The sequence below is a fragment of the Rhopalosiphum padi genome, chromosome 3 (assembly GCF_020882245.1).
Source record: "Rhopalosiphum padi isolate XX-2018 chromosome 3, ASM2088224v1, whole genome shotgun sequence".
In the NCBI taxonomy this organism is placed as follows: Eukaryota; Metazoa; Arthropoda; class Insecta; order Hemiptera; family Aphididae; genus Rhopalosiphum; species Rhopalosiphum padi.
Window position 1 is genome coordinate 74,735,071 of NC_083599.1, and position 11,729 is coordinate 74,746,799.

The 11,729-nt window shown below is 29.4% G+C and overlaps 2 protein-coding genes across 3 annotated transcripts; one reads left to right on the forward strand and one right to left on the reverse strand.

Moving 5' to 3' along the window:
• On the forward strand, positions 1-1,775 carry LOC132927832 (uncharacterized). Of its 2 annotated transcripts, none has more exons than XM_060992421.1 (3): positions 1-582; positions 644-1,406; positions 1,487-1,775. In XM_060992421.1, exons 2-3 carry the CDS (start codon positions 1,164-1,166, stop codon positions 1,730-1,732), a joined length of 489 nt encoding a protein of 162 aa, XP_060848404.1. In that variant the 5' UTR covers positions 1-582; positions 644-1,163; the 3' UTR covers positions 1,733-1,775. Both variants share the same exon structure in this region; 1 of them encodes a protein (XP_060848404.1).
• Positions 1,776-1,994: 219 nt separating this feature from the next.
• LOC132925662 (uncharacterized) lies at positions 1,995-3,239 on the reverse strand. The gene has a single exon (XM_060990035.1). The coding sequence runs from the start codon at positions 3,237-3,239 to the stop codon at positions 1,995-1,997; it is 1,245 nt and encodes a 414-aa protein (XP_060846018.1).
• Between the last annotated feature and the right edge of the window lie 8,490 nt (positions 3,240-11,729).

The following is an 11,729-nucleotide window of genomic DNA, read 5'->3' on the forward strand; positions in this document are numbered from 1 at the left end:
TTTGATTCGGAAGACAAGTTCAATATTGTTATTCATATAATAACACTGTCACGCTATGTAAGCATATACGAGGGTTTTTTAAGACGAACATTCTCTCTGATGGGGAATATACTTATATACTGTCATTCATATTAGATGTTCCACAAAAAAAGTAGAAAACAGATTTTTTTGGAGGATGAATTTACTGTTGTATCGAACATGGTGTATCGAGGAGAAAATGTGCTAGTCGTAGAGTCGAAGAAAAAGGAAGGATGTTGTGTATTGCTCGATCGAAAAAACTTGTTGAAATTACAATATATAGAGGAGAGTATTTTCGAAACGTTCGCACGAAAGTCAACCATCATACTTCCAGTTGTATTAAGGCAATTTGAAATTATTGGAAATTATATAGACCGGGAATTTACCAATGTGCAATCGCCACTGAAAACAGTTGAAGAAATGATAATTTTTATTAAAAACCTTCAGACCGATCAAATCATCACGAATATCGATTTAAATTTTGTTAGTCAGCTGAAAATGTGTGCAGCACGAAAATTAGCTGAACAATGGTCTCAACGATGGAGCGGAGGAATGTCACCAGAGGTAATTAAATCTTAATACTAGCTCTATTAAAATATAGTTATTTAATTTTTATTATTTTTAGTTAATCGTTGACCCCATTTCGCCATTGTCGCCGATGACATCGTCATCGTATTCACCGTCCATGTCCAATCACATAATTATTGCTCCGAAAAAATATTCATCACCTAATATACCTATCGCCTATAGCTATAATAATGGTGTATTACCGAAACAGTCGTTCGAAAGACAACCGTCATACGACCAGTTGTCTTAAAACAGTTTGAGATTATTTGTAAATATTTGGACCAAGAATTTACCAATGTGATTTCACCACCTGTTAATGAAGAAATGATTATTTTTATCAAAAATTTAAGTGACGTTAAAATTATTGAATCCGCTCCCAAAGAAGATATGAATTTCATCAGTCAGCTCAAAATAAATTCAACTACTCAATTAGCAGATCATTGGGCGCGACGTTGAAGCGGGGGGATGTCACCAGAGATAATTAAATCTTAATACTAGCTCTATAAAATAGGTATTTAATTTTTATTATTTTTTATTATTTTTAGTTAATCGTTGACCCCATTTCGCCATTGTCGCCGATGACATCATCATCATCATATTCACTGTCCATGTCTAATCATATAATTATGGCTCCGATAAAAAAATATTCATCACCGTCCCCTCAATATGCTGATGACACCGATGCGCAGCCGCCAACGACCAAACCATGGGATATAACGCCGCGACAATTATTCTCACCGTCTTTTTTCGATGGTGAATGTTCACAGATAAATCTTACGCAGGCAACATATTGTGCACAAAATCGGGAATCCAAACCGAAAGTAATTATTATTTCGATATATATTGATAAAGTATTATTTTATTTCGATGATATATATTAATAAAGTATTATTTTGTTTAGCCTATCGATGAGAACGATGGACCCACATATCAGGGATTTAATTCAGACAATTGTGCACAGTACCATCAACGGTATACAGGACCCCGATATATCGAGCCTTCGTCAACGAGTCATGCAGTTGATGAGAACGACGGTCCAATACGTTTCAACAAACAACCATCATCTCCGCCATCTCTGTTTGACTATATGGACGATACCACAGAAATTTATACTCAGAAAAATGTAAAACGCAAACTCTTAAATTAATTTTGTATAATATAATGATTTATGCAAAAATTTTACTCAGATAAATGTAAAACACAATTTAATTTATATTTTATAATATAGTGATTTATGTAAAATAAAAACAAGCGTAATACTAAAAAAAAAAAGTTTTTTTATTTATTAATTATAAGGTAACAAATAAGAAAAAAAATATAAAAATTACAATTTTCTATCATAGATAGATTGAAAATAGTTTTTTATTTATATAAGGTGACAAAATAAGAAAAAATAATATAAAAATATTTTACAATTTTCTAACATCTCCACTAAACGGATTATAAATTATAATCTGGTCATGTAGTATTAAACAATAAGCTGCAGTCTTGTCCGGAATAAATGTATCTGTTTCAAATTCTATTCGTAAGTCTATGGTCGACGATTTAACGTTATCATTCTGATGTGATAAATCGACGACGACGATTGGAGTATAGGTTTGAAAAACATGTTTTGATAATAATGGCTCACAATAATCTCGCTCGTAGTATGATTTTTGAAAGTCTGTATAAGCTTTATACAATAAACTGGTAGTATTTTTTACAAAATCGGCTCGAAAGTCTTCATATGGAAACACTTCAGAATTTAAGTGTACCTTAAGATTTTTTAATTGACAGTGATCGAACCGTCCAGCGTCGTTTTCTAAATTTTTTTTTCGATCGGTTTGTAATCCAAACAAAATAAATCTAGGTTTTTCAAGCAAGCTGCTAGACTTTATCGTCCATGAATGTGAAGTATTTCGAGGGAGTACCGGATATTCACACAGATTCCAGGTTCTGAACGCACATGATAACGTTTTGCGCGAATCCAATACTTTCAACAGTTTTAATTTTTCTTTATCAGTGACTTTGATAATAGGCATCTTCCACGCCACCTTAGTCAGTTCAATCGTAATTTTTTTATTTTTCTCAACGTGTTCGGTGGCTCTGGCACCCACAACACGTATTGCATCCAAATCAGTAGACGAACGATTTAAAATTAGTTGTTGATTGCAATTGAGTAAAATTTTTTTATAATCTTCACAAAATCCGAATAAATGTTTTAGAGGAATGCATCCGGTAAACACATTGTCGGTCATGAAATTTGTATTATCTTCGCCGTCCATTGCCGAGTCCCAAGCACAGTTGTTTGTTTTCATTTCATTTGGAGTATAGGAGCAGAACGCTTTCAAGCAAGACGACACTCCGGGTGATTTTAATTTTTGTATCTCTATTCCATTTATTTCATATCGCATCTCAGAGAAAAAAAATGCCAATCCATTATTTGAAAAACGTACGTCTCCAGCAGCATCGGGAGGTTTTTGTACCTTTCTTTCAATGTAAATAAAACTCTCACACTGTAAAGTGTAAGAATCCATATTCTGGATATTTATTCTAATTTCATCGTTATATGAAAAAGCCGTGTTTGAATACGGTGTAAACGAATGATATTGCTTTTGTGTTATTTTACAATCATCGACATAGCCGGCAGTCACATCTAAATATGAGTCATCCATCATTGTAACGAACGAAGAAAATTTAAATTATTTTTCGTGAGTTTGGTTTCGTTTTTTTTCGATTTGGACGTAGACTTTTTCAGTGGTGGTTTAGATGTAGATTTCTTCACTTTCGGTACTACACTAACGGGTTTTTTGATGGTAGCAGTATTTATATTAAATTTGAGTGCCATATCACCGCGTTATTTGTAAACGAATTGTAATCGGTTCTCCCCTTAGATTTATTAGAAAATCGTTTTGATCTTTTAGTACGATATTTACATTACTTATTGAAGTTGTGTTGAGTCTGTTAAACACTGGGTGTCTAGGTACCTCAACGATCTTATATCCTGCAAGCACTGTCGGGTAAAGCTCATGTATGGTCTGACTCGGCGCTCCGTCAAAAAATGAACCAACAATCAAATTGCACTCTACTTTTATACAGTTTATTCTCATTATATTGACTGTATTTTCAGATTCGTGAGTAACACCAGTAGTGTATACGACGTTTCTAAAACCCAACAATTCAGCAACGCTGTTTTCGACTGAAAAGTCAATCTCATAGCTACAGGATATCATACGCTTTAATGTATTACTGTTTGCTTTTAATTTAAAATGGGTAACATCGTCGGGCATGAATTTGTTTATAACAGATTCTAAATCCTCCAACTCGTACGAACCAGTAGGTATAATTACGTTTTCATTTTGACCAATAAAATTACGAAAACCTATTGCGTTACAACCAGGTTCTATGTTTGGAATTGAATTATTCGTCTGTAAACTCAAAAGACAAATCACTAGATTCTCCGTTTAACGTTATCGTGTACATGATAAAAATTTTAAACACAAGTGCCCTCAGTTTGTAGTAATATATTTTTGTTCTCTGTTATAATTATAATTAATAGCGCATCCGTGAAAATATTTTTGTACCTCGAGCGGTGGTGATAAATTTCCAAAACTGTCGTAATATTCTACTTTTTTTCCGATTTTTTTATACGCTACCCAATGAGTTCCTGTACTATTCGCCGTATCCAAGTTGATAATCCCAGATTCCAAGTGCTTAGGACGAACTGGCAACATATCTCTGGTAAACACACCGATGAAATGAGGTATATCACGAGCGAATTTTAAAAGTTCGTATCGTACAACGCTCTACTGGGTAACGTGGCAATTAGTTTTTTGATTTTCTATATTGTTTCGCTTTTATAGCCCCACCACTTTTTTGTGGTGCTACACCAGATCCGATTTTGTATGAGTTGCCTTTATATGGAGTGAGATATAGTCTTTTGCCTAAATGCGATGGAGTGTTTCTATTAAATTCATTAACCATCTTAACAACGTTGGCTACGCCACCAGCACGGATATAGATACTATGGTTGCACGACGGCCCATATTGGATCACGGCATTGAGCGGCGCAGAATGTTCTTATCAAATCTGACAAAAAGTCGCGTACTATTAGTGCCCTCTACAGTCATTATTATAGAAATCTTGTACCATGTTACCACAGACTACATTTAGTTTGTGATGTTACCATAACTAATAACAATAATAGAGGCTATAGAGAGCGCTAGTATGACGCGACTTTCTATTCACCAGACGAACGGTCGTGTTTGTTGCTTACCGTATACGACATGTGTTCATGCCTTCCACACGCCAACGACTGATTTTTTGTTACCTTCTGCTTCATAAGTCGTTATTCTCGCCGCATTTCCGTCTTAAATTTAGTATTTCATGGCGTTGGATTCTACCCGGCTTATCAACATGTTCTATTTGATTCTTGTGAATGCTTGTTTATTTCATATATGTTAAATAGTATAAAAAATTATGATTATTTAGTACCATGGCGTCTTGTCTTATTGAAAGTCATTATGTTTATAGCCCTAAAAGTGGTGATAGTCATCTATAGACCTGCAATTTACAACCATCATCGACCTACCTGTATACAGTTGAAAATTATTATCATTTACATTGATTATATTTAGCACGATAAGTCAACTAGCTTTTAACGACAAGTAGATTTTTATAGTTCATAATCATCTGATTCATACAAATCAATTATATATTGTATGCAATACAGTGTCTTGACATTATGTTTATATCGTTTAACATTCATAAAATCTATAGGCTAAATTAGAATGTTTGATTATGAATTATTTTGGTACAAAATGTAATTTTGTTCATTTTTAAACCACAATTAATAATTCAAAATGTTTATTGTATTTAGGTACCTTCTGAACGAATAACATTAAAAGTTCTTGGACAAGACAATAGAATAATACAGTTTAAAATCAGAAAAATGACACAATTGGGTAAATTAATGAATACCTACTGTGAAAAAACTGTAAGTCTTAATATTTGTGTATGGGACATATTTCATCGAGAATTCACTAATATAATAATATTAAATGCAATAACTTGTTTAAAAAATAATTTTTTTTAAACTTCAATTTACCTTGTTTATTATGTATGTTTTTAACTTTTAACTTTTTATAGTTGATTATCATTGTAGTGCAGTAAGTTGACTGTTAACAACATTTATTTTTTATCATGCAGAACCAACGGAAAACTAATTCTTTCGATTTTGGTCATTTATTTTTCTAATCATATATCATAAATTCGGAATGCCGTTGGATTCCACCCGGCTTATCAACATGTTCTATTTGATTCTTGTGAATGCTTGTTTATTTCATATATGTTAAATAGTATAAAAAATTATGATTATTTAGTACCATGGCGTCTTGTCTTATTGAAAGTCATTATGTTTATAGCCCTAAAAGTGGTGATAGTCATCTATAGACCTGAAATTTACAACCATCATCGACCTACCTGTATACAGTTGAAAATTATTATCATTTACATTGATTATATTTAGCACGATAAGTCAACTAGCTTTTAACGACAAGTAGATTTTTATAGTTCATAATCATCTGATTCATACAAATCAATTATATATTGTATGCAATACAGTGTCTTGACATTATGTTTATATCGTTTAACATTCATAAAATCTATAGGCTAAATTAGAATGTTTGATTATGAATTATTTTGGTACAAAATGTAATTTTGTTCATTTTTAAACCACAATTAATAATTCAAAATGTTTATTGTATTTAGGTACCTTCTGAACGAATAACATTAAAAGTTCTTGGACAAGACAATAGAATAATACAGTTTAAAATCAGAAAAATGACACAATTGGGTAAATTAATGAATACCTACTGTGAAAAAACTGTAAGTCTTAATATTTGTGTATGGGACATATTTCATCGAGAATTCACTAATATAATAATATTAAATGCAATAACTTGTTTAAAAAATAATTTTTTTTAAACTTCAATTTACCTTGTTTATTATGTATGTTTTTAACTTTTAACTTTTTATAGTTGATTATCATTGTAGTGCAGTAAGTTGACTGTTAACAACATTTATTTTTTATCATGCAGAACCAACGGAAAACTAATTCTTTCGATTTTGGTCATTTATTTTTCTAATCATATATCATAAATTCGGAATGCCGTTGGATTCCACCCGGCTTATCAACATGTTCTATTTGATTCTTGTGAATGCTTGTTTATTTCATATATGTTAAATAGTATAAAAAATTATGATTATTTAGTACCATGGCGTCTTGTCTTATTGAAAGTCATTATGTTTATAGCCCTAAAAGTGGTGATAGTCATCTATAGACCTGAAATTTACAACCATCATCGACCTACCTGTATACAGTTGAAAATTATTATCATTTACATTGATTATATTTAGCACGATAAGTCAACTAGCTTTTAACGACAAGTAGATTTTTATAGTTCATAATCATCTGATTCATACAAATCAATTATATATTGTATGCAATACAGTGTCTTGACATTATGTTTATATCGTTTAACATTCATAAAATCTATAGGCTAAATTAGAATGTTTGATTATGAATTATTTTGGTACAAAATGTAATTTTGTTCATTTTTAAACCACAATTAATAATTCAAAATGTTTATTGTATTTAGGTACCTTCTGAACGAATAACATTAAAAGTTCTTGGACAAGACAATAGAATAATACAGTTTAAAATCAGAAAAATGACACAATTGGGTAAATTAATGAATACCTACTGTGAAAAAACTGTAAGTCTTAATATTTGTGTATGGGACATATTTCATCGAGAATTCACTAATATAATAATATTAAATGCAATAACTTGTTTAAAAAATAATTTTTTTTAAACTTCAATTTACCTTGTTTATTATGTATGTTTTTAACTTTTAACTTTTTATAGTTGATTATCATTGTAGTGCAGTAAGTTGACTGTTAACAACATTTATTTTTTATCATGCAGAACCAACGGAAAACTAATTCTTTCGATTTTGGTCATTTATTTTTCTAATCATATATCATAAATTCGGAATGCCGTTGGATTCCACCCGGCTTATCAACATGTTCTATTTGATTCTTGTGAATGCTTGTTTATTTCATATATGTTAAATAGTATAAAAAATTATGATTATTTAGTACCATGGCGTCTTGTCTTATTGAAAGTCATTATGTTTATAGCCCTAAAAGTGGTGATAGTCATCTATAGACCTGAAATTTACAACCATCATCGACCTACCTGTATACAGTTGAAAATTATTATCATTTACATTGATTATATTTAGCACGATAAGTCAACTAGCTTTTAACGACAAGTAGATTTTTATAGTTCATAATCATCTGATTCATACAAATCAATTATATATTGTATGCAATACAGTGTCTTGACATTATGTTTATATCGTTTAACATTCATAAAATCTATAGGCTAAATTAGAATGTTTGATTATGAATTATTTTGGTACAAAATGTAATTTTGTTCATTTTTAAACCACAATTAATAATTCAAAATGTTTATTGTATTTAGGTACCTTCTGAACGAATAACATTAAAAGTTCTTGGACAAGACAATAGAATAATACAGTTTAAAATCAGAAAAATGACACAATTGGGTAAATTAATGAATACCTACTGTGAAAAAACTGTAAGTCTTAATATTTGTGTATGGGACATATTTCATCGAGAATTCACTAATATAATAATATTAAATGCAATAACTTGTTTAAAAAATAATTTTTTTTAAACTTCAATTTACCTTGTTTATTATGTATGTTTTTAACTTTTAACTTTTTATAGTTGATTATCATTGTAGTGCAGTAAGTTGACTGTTAACAACATTTATTTTTTATCATGCAGAACCAACGGAAAACTAATTCTTTCGATTTTGGTCATTTATTTTTCTAATCATATATCATAAATTCGGAATGCCGTTGGATTCCACCCGGCTTATCAACATGTTCTATTTGATTCTTGTGAATGCTTGTTTATTTCATATATGTTAAATAGTATAAAAAATTATGATTATTTAGTACCATGGCGTCTTGTCTTATTGAAAGTCATTATGTTTATAGCCCTAAAAGTGGTGATAGTCATCTATAGACCTGAAATTTACAACCATCATCGACCTACCTGTATACAGTTGAAAATTATTATCATTTACATTGATTATATTTAGCACGATAAGTCAACTAGCTTTTAACGACAAGTAGATTTTTATAGTTCATAATCATCTGATTCATACAAATCAATTATATATTGTATGCAATACAGTGTCTTGACATTATGTTTATATCGTTTAACATTCATAAAATCTATAGGCTAAATTAGAATGTTTGATTATGAATTATTTTGGTACAAAATGTAATTTTGTTCATTTTTAAACCACAATTAATAATTCAAAATGTTTATTGTATTTAGGTACCTTCTGAACGAATAACATTAAAAGTTCTTGGACAAGACAATAGAATAATACAGTTTAAAATCAGAAAAATGACACAATTGGGTAAATTAATGAATACCTACTGTGAAAAAACTGTAAGTCTTAATATTTGTGTATGGGACATATTTCATCGAGAATTCACTAATATAATAATATTAAATGCAATAACTTGTTTAAAAAATAATTTTTTTTAAACTTCAATTTACCTTGTTTATTATGTATGTTTTTAACTTTTAACTTTTTATAGTTGATTATCATTGTAGTGCAGTAAGTTGACTGTTAACAACATTTATTTTTTATCATGCAGAACCAACGGAAAACTAATTCTTTCGATTTTGGTCATTTATTTTTCTAATCATATATCATAAATTCGGAATGCCGTTGGATTCCACCCGGCTTATCAACATGTTCTATTTGATTCTTGTGAATGCTTGTTTATTTCATATATGTTAAATAGTATAAAAAATTATGATTATTTAGTACCATGGCGTCTTGTCTTATTGAAAGTCATTATGTTTATAGCCCTAAAAGTGGTGATAGTCATCTATAGACCTGAAATTTACAACCATCATCGACCTACCTGTATACAGTTGAAAATTATTATCATTTACATTGATTATATTTAGCACGATAAGTCAACTAGCTTTTAACGACAAGTAGATTTTTATAGTTCATAATCATCTGATTCATACAAATCAATTATATATTGTATGCAATACAGTGTCTTGACATTATGTTTATATCGTTTAACATTCATAAAATCTATAGGCTAAATTAGAATGTTTGATTATGAATTATTTTGGTACAAAATGTAATTTTGTTCATTTTTAAACCACAATTAATAATTCAAAATGTTTATTGTATTTAGGTACCTTCTGAACGAATAACATTAAAAGTTCTTGGACAAGACAATAGAATAATACAGTTTAAAATCAGAAAAATGACACAATTGGGTAAATTAATGAATACCTACTGTGAAAAAACTGTAAGTCTTAATATTTGTGTATGGGACATATTTCATCGAGAATTCACTAATATAATAATATTAAATGCAATAACTTGTTTAAAAAATAATTTTTTTTAAACTTCAATTTACCTTGTTTATTATGTATGTTTTTAACTTTTAACTTTTTATAGTTGATTATCATTGTAGTGCAGTAAGTTGACTGTTAACAACATTTATTTTTTATCATGCAGAACCAACGGAAAACTAATTCTTTCGATTTTGGTCATTTATTTTTCTAATCATATATCATAAATTCGGAATGCCGTTGGATTCCACCCGGCTTATCAACATGTTCTATTTGATTCTTGTGAATGCTTGTTTATTTCATATATGTTAAATAGTATAAAAAATTATGATTATTTAGTACCATGGCGTCTTGTCTTATTGAAAGTCATTATGTTTATAGCCCTAAAAGTGGTGATAGTCATCTATAGACCTGAAATTTACAACCATCATCGACCTACCTGTATACAGTTGAAAATTATTATCATTTACATTGATTATATTTAGCACGATAAGTCAACTAGCTTTTAACGACAAGTAGATTTTTATAGTTCATAATCATCTGATTCATACAAATCAATTATATATTGTATGCAATACAGTGTCTTGACATTATGTTTATATCGTTTAACATTCATAAAATCTATAGGCTAAATTAGAATGTTTGATTATGAATTATTTTGGTACAAAATGTAATTTTGTTCATTTTTAAACCACAATTAATAATTCAAAATGTTTATTGTATTTAGGTACCTTCTGAACGAATAACATTAAAAGTTCTTGGACAAGACAATAGAATAATACAGTTTAAAATCAGAAAAATGACACAATTAGGTAAATTAATGAATACCTACTGTGAAAAAACTGTAAGTCTTAATATTTGTGTATGGGACATATTTCATCGAGAATTCACTAATATAATAATATTAAATGCAATAACTTGTTTAAAAAATAATTTTTTTTAAACTTCAATTTACCTTGTTTATTATGTATGTTTTTAACTTTTAACTTTTTATAGTTGATTATCATTGTAGTGCAGTAAGTTGACTGTTAACAACATTTATTTTTTATCATGCAGAACCAACGGAAAACTAATTCTTTCGATTTTGGTCATTTATTTTTCTAATCATATATCATAAATTCGGAATGCCGTTGGATTCCACCCGGCTTATCAACATGTTCTATTTGATTCTTGTGAATGCTTGTTTATTTCATATATGTTAAATAGTATAAAAAATTATGATTATTTAGTACCATGGCGTCTTGTCTTATTGAAAGTCATTATGTTTATAGCCCTAAAAGTGGTGATAGTCATCTATAGACCTGAAATTTACAACCATCATCGACCTACCTGTATACAGTTGAAAATTATTATCATTTACATTGATTATATTTAGCACGATAAGTCAACTAGCTTTTAACGACAAGTAGATTTTTATAGTTCATAATCATCTGATTCATACAAATCAATTATATATTGTATGCAATACAGTGTCTTGACATTATGTTTATATCGTTTAACATTCATAAAATCTATAGGCTAAATTAGAATGTTTGATTATGAATTATTTTGGTACAAAATGTAATTTTGTTCATTTTTAAACCACAATTAATAATTCAAAATGTTTATTGTATTTAGGTACCTTCTGAACGAATAACATTAAAAGTTCTTGGACAAGACAATAGAATAATACA